Source organism: Perna viridis, chromosome 3 (assembly GCF_037379345.1).
Source record: "Perna viridis isolate PV_CMFRI_1.1 ecotype Kerala chromosome 3, ASM3737934v1, whole genome shotgun sequence".
NCBI lineage: Eukaryota > Metazoa > Mollusca > Bivalvia > Mytilida > Mytilidae > Perna > Perna viridis.
The window spans coordinates 41,230,784-41,252,781 of NC_142447.1; the positions used below are offsets into that span (position 1 = coordinate 41,230,784).

The 21,998-nt window shown below is 31.3% G+C and overlaps 1 protein-coding gene across 12 annotated transcripts in view; it reads right to left on the reverse strand.

Annotated features, from left to right (window-relative positions):
* The window catches only part of LOC148622285 (dmX-like protein 2), a 73,457-nt gene that overhangs the window by 5,543 nt on the left and 45,916 nt on the right, over nucleotides 1–21,998 (reverse strand). For 8 of the 12 annotated variants that reach the window (XM_088572041.1, XM_088572039.1, XM_088572036.1 and 5 more), the window contains 8 exons: nucleotides 21,426–21,440; nucleotides 19,595–19,719; nucleotides 12,030–12,183; nucleotides 8,300–8,383; nucleotides 6,205–6,265; nucleotides 5,160–5,290; nucleotides 3,994–4,071; nucleotides 1,621–1,765 (listed from right to left, as the gene is read on the reverse strand). In XM_088572041.1, coding sequence (XP_088428167.1) covers nucleotides 1,621–1,765; nucleotides 3,994–4,071; nucleotides 5,160–5,290; nucleotides 6,205–6,265; nucleotides 8,300–8,383; nucleotides 12,030–12,183; nucleotides 19,595–19,719; nucleotides 21,426–21,440 — 793 coding nt within the window. The remainder of the gene's footprint in view (nucleotides 1–1,620; nucleotides 1,766–3,993; nucleotides 4,072–5,159; nucleotides 5,291–6,204; nucleotides 6,266–8,299; nucleotides 8,384–12,029; nucleotides 12,184–19,594; nucleotides 19,720–21,425; nucleotides 21,441–21,998) is intronic. The other 4 variants (XM_088572042.1, XM_088572033.1, XM_088572031.1 and 1 more) reach the window with 2 other exon arrangements.

Below are 21,998 nucleotides of genomic sequence, written 5' to 3' on the forward strand. Positions count from 1 at the left end.
CTGAATCTATACATTGTAAGTGCATTATTTTTGTATTCTGATCAAAAGTATTCAAAATAAAGCTGAGAATGTGTACTTTAAAAAATCATATTTGCAATTTACTACAAAAGTGTATGAATATTGTTTATAATTTGCCTCCATGCTGTCAGTGAGCAGAAAAGGTAAAAATGTGAATTTTCAGTATTATTTATTCAAGTAAATTTTGTGAAGAATTTCTATGATCATTGTACCATTAGCATAATGATTTTGAAAGCCGTATTTTCCAAGCTGTCCAATGATAAGCAGCTTTAAGATGTCATTTGTCCTGGGAATTCACATCGAAACTTTGAAAATTACTTTTTTTACATGTAAAGTAATGAAAACATTAGAAGTAGTTAGTGGGACCTTGTCCGACAATTTTGACTCACAAAGGCACTGGTAGGTCTTATTATTAGGATCATTTCATCACTGAAAGTTTCTCCCCATCTATTGTGAAAGTACTTTGAATCAGGGATACCAATTTTTTGTGGATTAGGGAAGAAACACAAGTTCATGGATGCTTGAATTCGTGGTTTTTAAGTTTTCAGTTTATACATCAATGAAAATCTCCTTTTCATTGGAAACCAAATTTCATGGTTTGGCCTATCCACAAAAACCATGAAAATTGGTACTCCACGAACAATAGTGCTTTCACAGTATTATAGTTTTCAAGACATTGGCTGACAACTAATAAAACCTCATTTTTTTTACCTTTCAAGGGCAATAAATCTATCAAGTTGTCATCTGACAACTTTGATCCAAGCAACTTTTGTAGGATCATGTCAGCAATTGAAAGACTTTAGCTAAACCTAACGGTTTGGGGATATATGTGAAAAACTTCTGCCTGACCCCTATGTTCTATTTTTGGTAATGGTGGCCATGCTTTTGAATGGATCAAAAATCCCCACGTCAGTTCTATGCAGAATACTCTAAGAAACAGTCATACCAAGTATGGTTCTGATTGGTCAAGTAATTTCAAAAAAGAAGACTTTTAAACAATTGTTAACGACGACAATGGACAAAAAGTGATGAAAATAGCTCACAAGGCCTTTTGGGCCAGGTGAACTAAAACAGAACTTGTTAAAGAAAATCCAAGCATAGTGTGCATATGTACATGTGATCCATATTTCTCAGGGTTAAAAGAGCTATCCTACCAAAAACATGCATTTATGAGTTGTATACCAAAACATTTCATTTAAATATTGCTTAGAAAGTTTCAAAATAATCTTAAGAATGTAACTTAATTTGACAAGAGTAAATTTGATGCTCAGTCTAATTACATGGCATAAGTAGGTCTTCATCAAGTCAGTTTGCTTTATTCTATTTTCTTTAGTGTGCAACCCGCCCCACTTCAAATTGAGCTCTGCCCTGAACCCACAGTGTACCTTTGATGGTCCTCAGGCCCTTTCCTGTTCAAGACCTTAAAATCCTAGTGCATTACTCACTGACATCTGTAGAAAACATATTACCTTGCTGCTCTGTGCAATGTATAGTTTTACCAAACATGAGTTAAAGCACAGATTTCACAGTAGAAAGAAAGTTTCTAAAACAAATTATAATGACACCAATTTTATACAACATTTGGTCATTAATTCATCTTACCATGTACACAAGAACTCCTTGGAGGAAGAAGTGTGTCCCATAAACAGACGTTTCTACTCTCTGAGGAATGGCCACCAGTGGCAATCAAACTGGATGAACCAACAAAAGCCACATCACTAGTTGTTTTATTGTGACATTTAAGGCTCTGAAAAGAAGAAAAAAAATACTTTCCTATTTTTAGATTGACACTCAAAATACTTTCAAGAATGCTCTGATAATCATATATCAAACACAGCCAAAGTGTTAATAATTCCATAGTTCATGGCAAACAAACATTCAATAGTCAAAAGGGTAACACAAAAATATTTGTAACCTTGTATAACACCTACTCCACTTTCCAAACTGTTAAGTTTGAAATTTAAATAGAATTTCTTATAATTTCTAAACACTTTCCTAGTACATACTATTGAAAATGTGCAAATTATTAGTTACTGTTAATTGTTTTAATCACTTTTGCTAACATGAGTAGTCATACATTTTCCAAGATGCCCATTTCATCATTATAATACAGTTACATAGAATCATCTAGCACCAGTGTGTGTTTATAGAACATTCCAAAAATGCAAAATAGATCATATTTTGAAATCACAAGTATCTTATAATCTCTCAAAAGGATCCATCTTGCTTTTAAAACCTTTTCTTGTTTCTTTTCTTTTTTCAAGTAATGTACAGTAATACCTCCATTTTTTTTTTCAATTGTATTGAACTTTTTCTTAAAGTTAAAGGGGAAGACCATGTTAATGTGCAAGTAATAAATATAAAAAATAATCTGTTAAATATTTAAGAAAATTAAATTGAAACAAAATAATTTCCTTTTCTTAATTAATCGAGATTTATAATTAGGAAATTTGAATTTCCCCTGCCTATGGGCACCACCACGATCGGTTGAACTGTCACGTCACGAAGTTGGTTTGTAAAGTGAAAGTAAATTGGTAACTGACTACGATGTCTGAAGAAATCGCAAATTTGGGACTTTTCCCCTATAATTTCAACCCAAAATAAATTGGAGAAGTGATTGAGGTACAACATGTAAGCAAATGTGAGACATCATTGACGAACAACAGGATTTGTAGCCAGATGTCTAGTATTTGTAAGGAAAATCTTATGGCTACTTCCGAAGAATGTTCGTGTTGCTGGTAAAAAAAAACTTTTACAAAATTTCTCTTTTATCATTCGTGCAATCACAAGCTTGACAAGTCATCATGTTTTGGTGATAAGATAAACATGATCGTGGAAATATTTACGGAATATTCTTTGTTTACATATTATCTGCAGTACTTGTATCAGTACCAAACTGACTTAGTGATGTCATGAGCCAATCGGAAGTTATCAGTAAATATCAATAAAATCTGGCTATGATCTTCCTTCAGATAGGAGAGTTCTGAAAGATGGCTGTCCACTTATATTTCAAGGATTTCAAACTTTGCATAGCCTTGAGCATTTTTTTAAAGCGCATTTTGCATTAAAGGTTATTTATTTTTGTTTACGTGGGTGTGATTTATCATAAGAGCCTAACTTAATGCAAAGATGGTCTTTCCCTTTAATAATAGTGCCCAGTACAAGCCGATGAAAAAATGACCATATTGTGAATATAGACAGACATGATGGTTCAGAATACAGTCTTCCAAAAAGCCCACAAACAACAAAGAATATCAATTACTTATTTAACAACAACAAAAAAGAGTATTAATGAAACATTAAGTGATACCAAGCCAAGTCATTTTATTTAACAAAAACAAAAAAACTTTAATCAGGGATACAAGGAAAAACAGGGAAGCGGAAATGCGTAATTCTGAAGTAAATGAACAAAAAATCAAAAATCATGATGGTAAAATATTGATTTCTAAAAGGAAAAACCTGTGACTTTATACCTGCCAACTGCCAACATCTATCAACACCCCATGAGTGGTCCCAAGCTGATAATTTCAAAGAGCAATTTTGTCTTCCATTTACAACAAAATAAGAATATGACTTTTGCATACACATTGTAATCTCACAAAAAAAGCCAAAAAGACAACACTGAAATGAATTTGAAGTCCCCTTAAAAAGGTTTTATAGTATACCCAGGCTCACTTCACCACTGTAAAATGGTAAAAATCCTATCCCTGCAAAATTAATTAATGTTATTCATAAAACTCAAAAGAAAAAAAAAGACAGTCAGTATCAACACCTGAGTTACACTAATCCTGCAAAAGCTCACATTTGATGTCAACCTTATTAGTTGTGGTTTTCAACACATACTTTTTTCGTACAACCAGTTTTACATGGCAAAGTTTTCTGGTAACACCTAGATTCTTTCAGAGATCTAAATTTTTGTCTGTTGTGAAAACCATACCTAGCAAGCATTAAATCATGAATGATATTATGCCTTACCATTATAGGTTTGTTAAAGTTACTTCCTAGTCCAACCTGCCAAAGGCAGACATCTCCTTCAGTGTCACTCACACAGCACTACAATGTAGATAAAAAATGACTAAGTAATATTGTTTCTTAGTAGGTTGCAATTCTAGTAATGATTTCCTAATTGAGCTAATAAGAAATGATGTCAACAAGCTCACTAAAAGATTATTCCTTTCTTTTGTCCAAAATACTTAAGTTGGACTATCCATCATGCAAGCATCTGACATCAAATATGTTCTTCCATGCATATCTTTACATTAATCCTAAATTCATATGAAATATTGCCTAATTCAATTATGCTGTTTATGAAGAATTACAAGTTGAAAGTCAAGAACTATCAAGTTTTGATCATTATTATTTGCCTTAATGCACATCTATATATGAAACCAAACCTTCATAAACATTTTCATCAAACTCCACTGGAGGTTTAGGGAGGTGTATTTACAAAAGATACAGGCAGATGAATGGGTGAAGAGATTTATTTGAAAGGAGTATAATGATTTCAAAAAAACAAAAAAACCCAAAATGAATATGCTGATATTGCATTAACCTTTTTTGATGTTCTTATCCTATAAAAAAAGTGTTACAGAGTGCAGCATGATACAACCACAGCACATTGAACTCTGTTCACTAGGCGCAAGTGTGGACACAATTTTAGTTTTTGATACACTTAAACATAAGGACAGCTCAATATGGAAACAACAGCTGGTTTGGACACAATATTGCACAAAAATTGAAATTCAATTAAAGTTGAGAGTTCTGCTTCAAGGTGCTTATCAAAAATTGCTGTTCTTTAATCCCTATAACTGGAAAACCTCAAAGGATATCTGAAATCTGATTGAAAGATTTTTCCAAAAAGACATTTACAAAACAAATCAGATCAATATCTTTTTTCAGTTGTTAAGTGATGATGAATGGTATATAAAGATACATTCATTGACATACATACATAAACCTGCTAGTTCTAGTGTACAGGATACACATCTTCAAGTTAGTGTTTCTGCTGCTTTATTTGGTAGTGAATGTTATATAGCTGGTGCTACAATGTAATAGTTATCTAACTTTGCAATAAAACCGGCATTTCAGTCTTTTTTCAAATCTTAAGCTGATGCTGAAAAAGGTCAACAGAATATCAATACCTTGTTGCCTTGACTACTGAACATGACCTTCGTCACCTTTGGAAATGTTCCAGGTTGACGTAACATTGCCAAAGGTTGGATGTGGCCCCATTCATACAGCCGGACACTTCCATCTGTGCTCCCAGTTATATCTACAAATAAAAATAATGGAAATATCTGTGGAACATGAAAAACCTAACTGTTCAAATCACCACACTACTAATAGGCCTGTATTTCAAGGATAGGTATTAAGTAAACAAACTTTTTTTTAATTAAATAATGCTTTACCAATTTTAAGCTTGTTTTTAAATATTTAATGTTCTTTTGCTTCAAAGGAGGTTTGCCCTAATCCATAGAACCTCTGATCAAAATTATATTACTTTTTGAAAAACAATAAGTAGTTATGTTTGGAAATGGATAGACTGGTTAGTATAAACCTTATGATTTAAAAGAAAATCTATAAACTGTACATATTTTTACATTGTAGTGATTGCAGAGGTGTAGCCAGAGCCAAATCAAAGCCTTTTGTAGCATATAAAAGGGAGAGGGATTTAAGTTGGTTTCCTTTGTAAGCATGTTGAAGCCCTGGCTTCTTGAAATACATGGTAGCTATACCACTGCAATCTATACAGTGTCAGTAGCTCTACAGCCATTCCAGTGTAATTTTTCTATTGTATGTTGTGACTGTATTCATAATTTGCTAGAACATGTCCATGTATAATTAGCTTTACATTGGCTTTATAAAAAATGATTTCAAAATAAAAGAGCTTTAATGTTTGATACATATCATTATCAACAACAAATATTACAATGGGGAATATCTACTGTAGATGTGAGTGTTCTGATAAATGTTCTAGACTTGTATGTTCAAGGTTAGATTTAAAGAGAAAAGTTTGTAACACTTTCATCCCTAATATATATCTACCAATGTAAATAACAATATATAAAGATAAAATTTACAATGTGGAAGATAAGGGTGTGAATCCATCCTTCAAACACTCTCACCTCACAGAACAGATTGTGACAATTCTTTCTTAATATAGATATACCAATGTAAATTACTTACAATGTGGAAGATGAGGGTGTGAACCTATCCTTCGAACACCTGCAACTGGTCTCCTCAAAATCTGAAAGACCAAGAAATATAGATGTAATAAACATATGAATGAAATGATTCAAATGAATGAAGAAAAGGAAGATTTGTATTGTCTTGTCAAGTTAGTTAAAAGAACTGCCAGTACAAAAATGAAGAAAAGGAAGATTTGTATTGTCTATCAAGTTATTTAAAAGAACTGCAAGTGCAGGAATAATACTTATAATTGTATAAATACAACTTGTAAGAAGTGCTATCATCATTAAGTTTGATAGAAAAATGTATTGGTCAGCTTGCTACTATGTTGCAAAAAAAATATGATAAGACATTCAGATCAAGAACAAAGACACTTTCAGTTCAGGTGGACATTACAGTTCTACTTTTGAGTTATTTGTAAGGAGATAAACACAGGATTGATTACTGATGGAGTCATATCACAGTATATAGGGACACTAAAGAACCTGAAGATTGAACTATCAAAAGAATTGTTTACTTTTATCATTTTTAGTAAAAGCAATTGTACACTAATAAAGCCATATATATAAGTAATGAAAGAAAGGGATAACATCCAGAAAAAACATACTCCCTTGAAAAAATGACAGCTTACTTATTTCAAGAGTTTCTTCAACGTCGAAGAAAAAAAGTAAAAAAAAAAAAACGACCACAAAAAATAACAAAACAATAAATAAAAACAACTGTGACATACAACATCTACAATAACAAATCAACAACACTACAATTAATAGGAACATTATAACAAATACATGTATGTTAACAGAACCTAAATAATAAAAATCGGAATAAACAATTTCAAATATTTTCAGCAATTAAGAGAATATTTTTTTAATATCAATTTTCTTATCTGATTTTTTATTTTAAATAAGGTTAATTCAGTTCCTCATATTTCTCTTCAAAATTTTATCTTCATGAAATTGCATTTGTGTACTGGATATTATGCCTAGAATACCAAATTTGGAAGGCATGGTAAGAAGACACAGGAGATTTGCAAATAGTTCTTTGGTATAGATAACATAAATAATAGAATCACAATCAGGGAAGAACATAAGAATTTATATCAATAAAAAGGCAGGGAAATGACTCCACATCTAATACATTGGGAAAAAAATTGAACAATTAACAACAACATACTTCCTTTAAGCAATTATTCTCTCTAACTATATTTTGTTTAAAATGTGCTTGAATCAATTTTCTTCAAAAGGTTAAAGTTTGTTTGAAAATTCTTTTTACAATAGATTGAAAAATATCATAATATTCCAGAAAGGGGAGACCTATCCTAATCAAACATACAATTATAGTTAAATAGAGAATCAAGTTCAATAATTACACTAATTTCAAGACAACAGTTTTCTCAATCAATTTCTGAGGAACTAATTACACATGCCAAACCGATTCAAAGACTTTTCAACTTCTTTTTTTTTCAAGTACCAATAGACTTAAAAAAAAGAAGCAAAAATGGTTCAAATCTGGAACACTTGGGAAAAGTTTGGACATAAAAGTTTTCATAGCTAAAAACAGTTCATTTGACAGTGCAGGTAGTCAACTTGTTAGCATAGAAATATGTCATAAAATATAGCATTTGGCCAACTTTACACCTTTCTGCACTACATTGTACTAAGTTTTTTTTTCTTTTATGCATGCATGAACTATAAAATAAGGAAAAGTAAGCACACATTTTACATAATATTCCAGATCTGTTTGACAACATGTATTTCAGGACCTTATTTGTTAGAAAACAAATATAAGGTACCTCTTTGGGAAATAACACAAAAAGTTTGAAATTAACAAATCCCAATGCAACTGTCATAAACCAGACATCTAATACAGTACTGATATCAGCCTATAATCTTATAAGGGTATGTTTGGAGTGTGGTCAACATTAGAGGTGTGTTCATCATCCACTTTCATAGTTTGAACTAGTTTATAAGAGGTTTTTTACAACACATATTTTCAAGACATTCCACACACAAAAGCATATCAAGTTTTACAAGGCTATGTATACATCAAAGGCAGCAAAAAAATGATCTAACATTAAACAACATTATTTTACCGTTCGTAGAAGACGACGACTTCTATCCAGTATTTTTTGGGAGAAGTGAGGATTTGTTATCCCAGGAATGTGTATACCTTTGCCCTAAATGAGCAAAAAACAATCTGTGAATTTTCTAAATAAATCCTTCATATAAATTTACACTACATAATAAAAAGAGGCTCCCAGGAGCCTGAATCGCTCACCTAGTTGAATTTCGCCTTTCAAGGGCAATAAATTAAACAAGAAGTCGTCCAACAACTTTGACTCAAGAAAACTTTGATAGGACTTATCATAAGGATCATTTCAGTAAATGAAAGTCTAAATCTATTATAGTTTTCAAGACATTGGCTGAAAACTGTAAAAAAAAAAAATTGTCATTTTCCTCTGTCAAGGGCAATAACTCTTACAAGAAGGCATCTGACAAATTTTATGCCTGAAGACTTTTGTAGTCCTAAAAATAAGGATCATTTCAGCTAATGCAAGAATTTGGCTAAACCTAACGGTTTAGGAGATATATGCGAAAAACTACTGTCTGACCCCCATGTTCTATTTTTAGTAACAGTGGCCATGTTTTTCGACAGATCAAAAAACCCCACTTCTATTCTATGCAGGACACCCCAAGGAACACTTATACCGAGTTTTGTTTCAATTGGTAAAATAGTGTCAAAGGAGAAGATTTTTGAAAGAAATAACATAAAAAATAGCAAAAAAACTTAGAAAAAGGGCAATCTCCAACATGGTTTAATAGATGAAAATGAAAATTTGACCGCTGATAGATCTCATCATGCTGAACACTTTTACCCCTTTCAGAATGGGCTAAACTAACCATTTTGGAGATATATGCGAAAAAGTATTGTCTGACCTCTATGTTCTTTTTTTAGTAACGGCGGCCATTTTTTGACGGATCAAAAATCCCCAAATCAGTTCCATGCATGATACCCCAAGGAACATTCATACCAAGTTTGGTTCCAATTGGTCATGTAGTGTCAGAGGAGAAGATTTTTGAAAGAAATAACATTAAAAATAGCAAAAAAATGTGGAATAATGGCAATAACTCCAACATGGCTGAACATTTTAAAATGAAAATTTGACCACAGATTGATCTCATCATGCTAAACACTTTTACTCAGTCGAAATTGGGCTTAATCTAACCATTTTGGAGATATATATGAAAAAAACTATTGTCTGACCCCTATGTTCTATTTTTAGTAACAGTGGCCAAGTTTTTTGACGGATCAAAAATCCCTACAACAGTTCTATGCAGGACACCCCAAGGAACATTCATACCAAGTTTGGTTCCAATTGGTCAAGTAATGTCAGAGGAGAAGAATTTTGAAAGAAATAACATAAAAAATAGCAAAAAACGTTGAAAAAGGGCAATAACTCCAACATGACTTAATTGATTACAATGAAAAATTGACCACTGATAGATCTCATCATGCTAAACACTTTTACCCTATCAGAATATGGCTAAACCTAACCGTTTTGGAGATATGTGCGAAAAACTATTGTCTGACCCCTATGTTCTATTTTTAGTAACAGTGGCCATGTTTTTCGACGGATCAAACATCCCCACATCAGTTTTATGCAGGATACCCCAAGGAACATTCATACCAAGTTTGGTCCCAATTGGTCATGTAGTTTCAGAGGAGAAGAGTTTTGACACCAAGTGATGGCAATAGCTCACCTGGCCAAAGGCCAAAAGAATGTACCAAAAAAGTCTGACAACAACCTGAAGCTGGTAAATTTGAAAAAGAATAGCAAAAAAAACAAGAAAACAGATGATAACAATGAAGAAGTGGCAAAATGTTCTCTCCCACCTAAACTCAAAAGTGTACAAGACAACAATATCAAAATTACCTCTCAAATATAAACAAATAAATCCTGTATGTATTGTTTATTCATTACATTATTTCAAAATGATTATGTTGGGCTCATTGAAGTTCTCACATTTTTATTTATGTATTTAGAACTATACCAAATTCATTGGGAAAAATTAAAAAAACATGACAGAGTAATACACTGTAATAATGAAAATCAAGAAGGAGATAAAATACTGATACTTATTGGTAATGCAACAAAAATTTAACTTATGGTTATTAAAAATGCTAAAAATTGCAATAAATTCAATTGTTTTTTTTTATATTTTTTTAAATTACACTTAAAACAGTTGATCATTACTACTGGACAATGCAGGTCATCGTCTACAAAAAGGTCATCTCATACAAATAGAACCATGCGCTCTAAAGGTCATGCCAATGACAACAAAGTCAAGCTAAGTATTACCAACAATATCAATGCCATTGAAGCACATTTGTTTTAAGGAAAGCAACAACTCTAAGTGTAAGAAACTTTGTACTTCTTATGGAACTTAACACTATTGAACTCAATACAAACTTAAGAAAAGTAAGGAAAAAGAATCTCATCACTGTACGAGTGCAAACATGTACATGTTTTACAAAATGTAAACTTAAACCATTAAATCTACCATCTTACAATGCAAGAAAGCAGCACAAACCCTACCATTAAGAAAAGCTTTGCACAGCTTAGCTGATTTATACAGCTGGGCAATGTAGAAACTAAAATAATATTCTTCATTTTCAACTGATAGAGGCTCCATGTAATTGCACTTCATTTAAGCAGTCAGTACAAGTACCTGTTTTTCAAGTTTTTTAACACCAAGGAGATTTTTAGGTACTAGAAGGACTCATTTGCTATTAGGTTTTCATAAATGTGAATAAATATGTAACTTGATCTTTTTCTATTGTCAACAGTTTCTAAGAGTTTTAGAAAATTTAAAATATAAAACCAAAATGTTTGCAACAAACAGTCATTGGTAGTAAAAAAACAAGAACAATAAGTGTTTGTTGTGACATTTATATGAAAGGTCAGTATATCCTAGTTATTGTTCAATGCTAAAGAAATCCTGGTAGATGTTTAAATACATGCACAGTATAAATTAGGGCTAGCCAGTACTTTAAGGCGTTATTCAAGTGTTGAAAAGGGCACCTGCTTAACTAATATACTCACATTTTTACTCTGTATCACAAATAAAGTCTTTATTATAAACATGATAATGAGAAATTATCACTATCATGTTATTACAAATTTGAGGAAAGGCCAATGCCATTTTCAATACTTTAGAAGAATGCTATAATACATACTGGTAAATAATAAACATATTATGATATTATTTTATGTATGGAAGAAACTGACTCAAAAACATTACCAAGATACAACATCATTAAATTTTCTATTAGTAAATATTTGTTTGAAAGCATATTATGAACTTAAAAATAACATTTTTATTCAATGCTAAACTTTGGAATACAAAAACATAAAGAAAAAAACAATAATAACTGAAACTGAAGAAAAAGGAGGTCTGATAACCCAAGGGTCTCTGTGAAGAATCCCTGTGTTGAGTTATTTAACAACCGAGTAAAAATAAAGCATGTGGCTTATTCTAATAGAAATGCTGACTGAATTTTGATGATGGATGACTTAGGGCTATGTTGGAAGAGTTATTGTAGCACAAGGTGTTGTTCAATGGGATACATGGAATTTAACAGATTGGCTAACTTACCTTCTTGTCTATTCTACATTTTATAAATTTACAATTCTACAGTTTATCTACCAGCTATTTTTTTGGCATTAATTATGCAAACATTGCATCAAATATTCTTACATTTCAGTTCAAATTTTATGAAATTCTGTATCAAAATAACTCTTCCAACCATTCCTATCTTACCATATGAGTTTGTCTGCCAGTCATATTTGAGTGAACACCTGAAGTTGGAGTAGAGGCCCCTGTCTGTGGACTAGAAGTTCCTTGGGACTGGCCATCAGATGGGGTCTGTACAACATAGAAATCTACTGTTTCACCTGTGATACCTTGGTCAGGACTAAAACAAAGTATAAACATCAAAATAAAAACAAGTAACATAGTAAAGGGGCACAGCATTACCCATAGGTAGACCCATTAAGATTAATAATTCTCGAAGTTTCAACTCAAAAAGTTCATTCATCAACAGCTACAAAAAGAAAATATATTTCCTAAATATAGTAAAAATGAGTTCATTTATCATTGAAATATAATACTAGATATTTATACATTGTAAATTAAAATTACATCAGGGTCAGAAATTATAGTGATGTCTTTTAATCAATTGTGAAAATAACCATCAACTGGAAATAAACACAGGCTGAAATGATGGTTGAAATGAATTCCATGAAGATTGGTTAAAACTACCAAATGAAGAGATGATGGTCAAAATGAATTCCATGAAGATTGGTTAAAACTACCAAATGAAGAGATGATGGTAGAAATGAATTCCACAAAGATTGGTTAAGACTACCAAATGAAAAGATGATGGTCAAAATGAATTCCATGAAGATTGGTTAAAACTACCAAATGAAGAGATGATGGTCGAAATGAATTCTATGAAGATTGGTTAAAACTACCAAAAGAAGAAATAATGGTTGAAATGAATTCCACAAAGATTGGTTAAAACCATCAACTACAAAATACACACAGGCTGAAATGATGGTTTCAATGGAAGTTGAAATAAAGGTATTTCAGATTAAATAATGCTATAAAGGTTGATTCCCAGTTTAGTAATTTTTCCTCATGAACATGTGAATCACTGGTATACATGTTCCATAAATACCAATAAAAAGATTCACCAAGGACAGCATGATACAATTGCATTGGTCAAACAGTTGGGGCCCGCGTGCACACACTATTAGTTTTTGATACATTTAAGCATAAGGACTTACAAGTTATTATGAACACAAGTGGTTTGGACACTATATTACATAAAATTTTAATTCAATTAAAAATCAGACCCAAAATTAAACGTTGATTTTTTTTGGGTAAGGCCCCTTTGACCCCTTTTAACTATAACTTGAAAACCATAAGAGATATCTGAAATCTGCTTGTAAACTGCAAGCAGGGCTTTGATAAGGAATCCAATTCAATTTTTTTTTAATTGGACCAAAAATTAAAAAAAAAATGATTTATTTAGATGTGGCCCCTATGACCACTTATAATTTGAAAACCATAAGAGATATCTGAAATCTGATTGAAATCTGCAGGCAGGGATTTTTATGAGGAATTCGATACAAAAAAAAAAAAAAAAATAAATGAAATCAGCCAAAAAATTTTAAAAATGATTTCTTCTGGTGTGGGGCCTTTGACCCCTTACAACCTGAAAACTGTTAGAGATATCTTAATTCTGACTGAAAAATGCTAGCAGGGATTTTTATGAGGTATTTATGAAAACAAACCAAAAGTAAAAAGGTTGAATATTTTGGGTGTTGCCCTACTTTGACCCATTACCTAGAAAACTATCAAAAACGCATAAAATTGGCCGATACATTTGTTTTCCAGAATTAAATACTGAACACAATAAAAAAAAAATATATAATCAAAAAAAAAAAAAAAAAACAAGCATTCCACACAAGTTTTAATACAACACCTATTTTCATCATTTTTGGCCTCTTTTTCCCCAAAACAGAAGGGGACACACAGTCCAAATTACAAAGGAACCTTCCCTTTGTGGTTAGTAAAATCATATCAAAATTTCAGAACAATTGGTCAACAACAATTAAAGTTGTCACACAGAAACGAAGTGTTCTGAGAAAAAGACTATGCTACAACATTCTATGACTATGTCAACATATGCGCTTCCATAATAATCATGAACAATGTTTAAATAAGGTTTTCAATAAACTTAACTTTCCATCAGGCTCTATTTAGAGAATTGAATAGAGTGTTCTATTAAAAAACAACTAAGATATTTCATCATCCATTAAAAATTAAAATCAACAATAGTTTAAAGCTAAATGTAATTATCAGCTTTCAAAATAAGACAGACCTCCTAACAAGATACAATGAAACAAATATTAGTCAGCTTACCTTTCACAAATATTAAAAATCAACACTAGAAAAAGTAAGCAAATACTTCAGAGTTTTTATCTACCCCAAATGTCTCTCTATAAAAAAGGGTGTTCCAGTGTTTTTAGACACAAATAAATTATCTTTTTCAAAGAAATTGTTTTTCTAATATTGCATTCATTGATTTCAAATACTGTCTGGATCTATGACATTAAAAATAAAATGCATTATAGGGCAAAGATAGAGTACCTTAAACAATTGTGACAAGCATGGATATACCATACACAATTGATTAGGATTGTGAATGTTGGACAATATTCTGACAAAATGGCAGTTAGACATAAGACTAAAGCAATTTGTACCAAGTTGAAGAAAATGCTTACTTCTGACTTCTTTTTGGTTCACAGTTACATTCTTAAAATGTAAAAACCAAAAACTTTCAAGTCAATCAAAACCTTTCCTTTTATAGTATGGAACCTATTGGAACAATTTCTTAGAAAGCCATAACCCTTTACTCATTAAATGCAGGAAACCATAATAATGTATGTTTTTGATCCTATTGGCAGCATTGAATCTTGTGATGAAATTTAATAGGCATTCATACACATGCACTTAAGTTATATTGTTAAGTTACATAAAATGCTTTCTTTTTACACCTTTATCCAACAGTAAGGGTAAAAATAAAAATAAATGAAAACCATTCCTCTGTGGTATGGCACCTTATGGTACAATTCACAGAAATCTATACACCTTTACTCATGCTTAGAAACAAGAAAATTGTCCACTTCAGACATAATATTCCTAAAAGGTTCAGTTATAAATTTGTAGTACGAAACATTGTAAAACAATTTCAAAATGCTTACTTGGGTTACTAAAGTTATGTACTTAAATTGACTTTTTGTAAAATTTTATCAAGATCAATCATCCAATGTTCATGTTAGCACACGAAAACTACAAGAACAAAGATAATACTGTTATACGATTTTTTTTGTGGTCGTATAAAAGAGTAATCAAGGGAACCAAGGTTATAGCGGCAATCAAAAGAATGTAATCCAAGGACAAAGACCAGACATGGAAAACAGACATACACAACAAAGAACATAAAGTAACTAAAATCATACATACAAAGTAACAAAAGCAAATGAACAACTCGGACTCCACTAAAAACTGGGAGCATGGACCAGGTGCACAGGTAGGGTAAGTGTCCTCTGCTTTTCTAGAAACACCTGCCGAGTTGCTCATAAAAAGTCAAGTCCGGGGTAGAAAAACGAGGAAAGGAAAACTATGACCCTTTGAATAAATCAGTTTTCATGGTGCAGATGGATACACCATAACGATCCACAAGTTCATGATGATGACCATAAAACTTCTGTAGTGATGAATTCAATCTCGTAGCAATATAAAATTGAAAGGAGTAATATCATAGATGTTGATTATAGGTGCCTCTGTGGCAATGATAACTTAAAGCAAACATCTGATTAACTACAGTACCTATCAGTCTAACCTTGTTTTTGATATGGCTGTTTACTGTCTAAATGATATAAGAAAAATACTAGTACAGTAGATTCCGCTTAATTGCATAGCCTATTTGCCAGTAAAAATTATGCAAATAACCGGGCTATTCTTATAACCGAAATTACGATTTTACCGGAAGTGTGAGTTCAGGTAAGACGACGATACTGTGGATCAACCAGGGATATCACTGTTCAACATTTCTGATCTGGTATTTAATTGTTATAGACCTTCACATTGTATTGTTCTTTTATCAATAAATAATAATATATATTGTGTTTATCTTGTTTATTGACCTTCTTTACGTCGTGTGTATTTATAAGTGAAACCACGTGTTTCCCATCTATAAATAGTCAAGTAATTTCCTGACCTTTCTATGAAAGAAAATCCCATATTTCATATTTCAGCCAGGATTCAGTGTAATATTCATCAATATTTGCAGTTTCTGGGCTTTTGAAATGGTCTGTGCGTTTTTATTCCTCTGTTCAATCACCATTGTACACTGATAGTTGTGTATTATACGTGTCATTGACCTCAATATATTCCTATGAAGTGTGGATAGTATTTCCATTTACTTAAAGCTTCTTTTTAGCTGTCAAATTTGTTCAGTTTTGATTCTACTGAATTTTGCTGATTCAATGAAATAAGTTAGTAGTTATGCAATTGAAGCATTACATGTCAATAATACCTAGAGAATATTGTGAAAACAAAGTTTTTTTTTAATCAAAAAAGATCGATAGCTTCTATCTAATAATTTTTCGCCATTACTTCCGAAGATTGCCGACAAGACATTTACCTGGGTTAAAAATAAAATAATGGATACACAGGTAAGCACATGTCTTGTTTTATTTCATTTCATCTATTTCATGATTAGTTTTCAAATAAATAATGACAATTTCTGACAACATTTGTGCCAAATTATATCACTATACGTAAATTACAAAAGGATCCTTGTGTTATATTCGAAATTTTTTCTTTTACAGATAGAGTCTGTCAAAGAAATGAGTCTTCCTTGTCTTTAATTAACCACTTTTACTTTGCAATCATTTTTTTTTAAAGAATCAACCCTTACACCACATGTGTGGATTAAGGTCACCAGAAGTTATAGCACATGTGTGGATTAAGGTCACCAGAAGTTAAATGCATACCAATTTTATCTAGGTCGACTTTTTGTCTTGCAAGACAATATATGTATCGATACCTATTTCATGTATTTAATGCATTTTATTTGTAGATGTCAAATGAAGTTATACAGGAAAAGTACAATTTAGCTGAAATAATTCAGAGTTAAGGCATATTTCAACAAAAACTAAACAGCTAAAGCAGCTTTAAAGTTTACATAAACAAAGCCGGAGTAATGACCAGTGAAAATCACATGTCCTGACATTAATTTTATTCAGAATGACCTTTAGAAGTTAAAAATAATATTACTTTATTTTCAGTGATAAAGTATTTCAATATTACTGCACTATAGTAAATTCAATGTTTATAAACCAATATTAACATAGAAAATAACTACTTATATTATATGTTATTAACAAACTACCCAAAATATGTTAAAATATGTCAAAAACTGACCAATTGATATGAATTCAAAGCAGGCTTCTACACGGGGCCAATATGAAAATAGAGGACCATTATGGATCAAACCAGGGCCAATACAGCATCATAACTTCTGGTGTTTGACACTGCCGTTTTGAGTTAGAATTGGATTTAATGAATTTTGATGATCAGGACTAAAAGCTGCAGAAACACAAAAAAATCTTCCACTTAATACAAAAAGGTTATTTAAGACTGAAAAATGCAAATTAACCTAAAAACACGAAAAATCATCTAGTTGAGTTGGTTAATAAAATTGTTAATAAATATGTAATTTCATATTGGCCCTGGTATATGTTTGAGGTCTGTCATATTGGTCGAGGCGGTCGTATTGGTCCCCAGGCATTGCCAAAGGGCAATACAGCATTTGAGGCCAATATGATTGACCGAAACCTTTAACAAGCCCAATATGAAATTACATATTTATTGACAATTATATTAACCAACTCAACTAGATGAACAGTTGTTTTCGTGTTTTACCAAGAACATATAGGTTTATTTGCATTAATCAGTCTTAAAAATATCCTATAGTATAAAATGGAAGATTTTTTTTGTGTTTCTGCAGCTTTTAGTCCTAATGATCAAAGTATATGAAATCCAATTCCAACTGAAAATGGCGGTGTCAAACAACTGGAAGTTATGCCGTATTGGCCCCATATAGATGCCAAGGTTTGAATTTGTATCAATTGGTCAGTTTTTGACATATTTAAACATATTTTGGGTAGTTGGTTAATAAATTGTCATACTAACAACCAGGAAGAGTGAATAACCAGAATATTATCACAAGTTCTGAGGAAGATCTACATTTAGGAGTTCTTGGCACATGTGATAATATTTTGGTAATTCATGATAACCAATTGATTATCCTATTTATTATAAAGATTTTCCTCATTATTAATCGATATTTTCTTCATGAATTTAAAATACTGTGACGGATTGATATCAAAGTTGTGACATTTTGGCAGGAGAAAGGCTGAGAGTGAAATTACCAAATTTATTTCACAATGTGGATTATCAAAATTTATTACATTGGGAACATTTGACAAAACATTGCTATCTATATGATAATAAACTTTAAACTATGAATGTAGTTTGGCATACTATAAGTCTATCGAAGTTCCAAGATTTCCTAGGACCTAATGTGGCCCAAAAGTTCCAAATCTTTACCAATAAGTTTTGGGCCTCTACCACATCTTGTCCTTTTGAGCCCTGGTAATAAGGTATTCCCACATTTCCTACTCATACCAGTCCCTACATTGATACTATCATCCAACCTGTGTATTCATGATTCTCTAGTCCCAAAGTCAGAAACAAAAAGGTTCTAGAGTGTCATTTTAGTAATTCTAACCATTTCATTTTCATTTCAACTAAAAAAAAATTATGATCATAGGCCCTCCCCATCTCTTTAAACTGTGCCTTGCTACCTAATCTAATTGCTAAATCAATACATTAAACACAAAACAACTTCTCTCACCATTTTAATCTAACTAAACAAATACCTACTGAGCTTCCTGATCCTCATGAATAATGGCATTTACATGCAATCTGATAAATTAACCATTTGATCAGACAATATAAGCCAAGAATTATTTTTTATGGAGAGAAATAAGCATAATACTTTAAATTGGGAATTTCATACATTTCATTAAAAAATCGTGAAACATAGCTGCTGTATACACATTGCCATATAACAATGGTTGTCAGGGTCATGATCATTATTATATGTCATCTGTAGTCATTTGAAAACCACAAAATTAATTTACCATAGCCATTAACAATTTTAGATGATTTTTTAAAATTATTGTATTAAGGGAATATACTGGCGAGCTCAAAAACAGAAAGAAGAATGTGAAACACTCAGAGAGAACATTCAAGGGTCTCATTTTCAATACATAGCAGCCCTTTGCCATGAAAAAAAACAGCCAAACTTATACTTTGGGTAAGAAACTGGCAATAATACTTATACAGTATTATATTGTGCAAAGACCTGATTTTTAAAAATCAATTAAAATGCAGAACATTGGAAAACTTGAAAAAAATGCATGAAATAAAACAGATGGAAATACAAATTCTGCTTTTAGCAGAAAAAATATCCATTCTTCAACATAATCAGAAAGTATGTATACAAATTAGAACTGATTTTTTTTTTCAGAGAACATATCTATCAAAATATGCACTTCTAATTGAAGGTGAGCATATTATTCTGAGTCAGGACTAATTCCTAGTCTGACCAAAGGGAGATAAATGTTACTGAATCACAAAATTACCAACAGATTAAAAGCTGTTTGTGATCTAACAAAACTTACTTCTTAAAATGTTCTATATCCATTTCATTTTCATCTTCTAACCACTGAGGAGGGTTTACCACTGGTCCAACATCTAGTTCAATAATCTCCTTCTGAGTAGACAGTACTAAACAGTTGGAATTTGCCTGTGAAAATTACATTGATTTCCTTTATTCATACTAACTTAAAATATAAATACATGTACATGGTTACAAATCATATGTAGATAGCTACTAAATACTGTAAAACAACTCGCTAATCCTCTTCTAACTGGAACTTGATGGCTAGGAATATGGAAACACAATAGGCCAACTCACAAAATGCATAACATTCTGGGATTGCTATTGTTAATGATGTTCCTGAATGGTCAATCTGTATTTTAGGAGTACAGACATTGAATTTCTGAATTAGTTCATTAGAGATGAATATCACTCATAAAATCAGTTGGTTTACAGTAAATGTTATCAACATGTTATAAAAGTTATACAATTAATATACAGTAAAATGAGAAAACTGAATATTCAACACAAAACAGTTGAAATAAAATATATCAATAGTTCAAATAACTAATTATTTAGACTGGTGTAAAATTTGACAGTCTTTTAAGTGAAAATGCTTTTAAATATAGTAATTTTGAGACTTCATTATAATTTTTATTGCATTTGGTGGTAAGTAAAATTAAATTAAGTGCCAAAATGTGACAAAATATATATTCAAGTTGTTTTGGAATTAAGAAAAATTTGTGTCTTAGTTTTTGATTTGAATAAAAATTTCATGTCATGGGAAAATTTGTCCTCTTTTAATGTTTTGATGTTGTTTAACCAAATAAAAAAAACACACAAAATTCATAAATCTAATAAAAAGCCCACTAACTGTTAACTTGAATATTCAACTTTCATGATATGTACTGGTAATACATGCTGAACAACAACACCCTTAGTTTAAAAATAGTTGTCACACCTTTCAGTGTTATAATGGACCATTAAAGAAATGTCATGCCAAATGCAGTACAATTCCCACTACAGAGATTCAAGTTGGTTAGTTTAACAGCTGAAAATAAAATAATAAATAATTGATGATAAAGGACAAAAAATAAAATAAATCAAAGCATACAGTAGAGCCTTCACCCAAAAAGGGGAGGTAACTTACATATATAACAGGGTAACTTGTCTGGAAGGTATACAAAGACAAGTACACCAGTCATCTAAGAAACAAAACGTTAGCACACATCATACCTTAGTTCCAGGTTCTCATATCCGACTCTTATTATTATTCATTTAGTCATGTTACTAATACATAAATTTTATGCATTTATAGTAGAGGGCTGCAGGTTAAAAAGGTTTAAGTTAAATTTAGATTCAATTAGACATTCATTTTCTATGACAGTTACATCAATCTCAGGAAAGATACATAAAAACTGTCAAGTTGTGATGAACTTTATGTGACATATTTCCATATCCTGGAACTCAAGTATTGTTCTATATCTTATTGTAAAACAAAATATGGATGAGTGGAAACATAACCAATACATTTGAGAAATATTTTTGTTTTGATACAATGTGAAAATACGATGACCATTTTCAGTAAAAAATAGATTTGAGCTGAAAATGCTTGAGTCAAATTTGCAATGCATCGAATCAATGAACTTAATAAAAAATACTTCTCAGTTATAATGGATTCAAAGGCTAAACCAAATCAAAATCCAATCACAGTAAACAGACAACTGTATACTTCCATGTTCATCAAAGGGGAATGAATCATTACTTTTTCAGATCCATTTTTATATAAATAACAGTTTAACAACATGGAATTATACTGTATCAAGCTATCTTCCTTTTATCCCTAGACTCACCTCACCATAAACACTCTTTTGTGGGCATAAAATGGATATGAAAATATACATGTGCAAACCTTTTAATATTAATACATTAGGAGTAGTGATTCAAACAGTTACAAATTGTCAGAAGAAAGCCATGAAAACAGGTATACAAATACTGATAGACTGAGTAGGAGTTATACTTCAGAGAACAAGGTATTAAACTATCAGACAGTGGATTTAGTGGAGACAAATTTAAAATTGAAAAAAGATAATTTTACAAGGAAAAAATTCAAGGTAAGTATTTGAACTGATATTAAGGATGTTGGCTGCTCTGTTTAAGAATAAAAATGATTTTATAGGTGGTGAAGACTTTTAATACCTTTCATGGTAGAACAATACAAGTGAAAAAAAATAATGTGTCAGTGTGTTTGTTTCTGAGATATATCCAACATATAAGCATTGGAATTTTTGGCAGGAAAATGATTTTTCTTGATTTTCCATAGGTTTTGTCTTAATAGGTTTTATCTATTAAAACAGAAAGGAAATAACAAGGATTTCATAAAAAAAAGCCTTTTCAATCGACATTTTAAGGTGTGTTTAATCAAA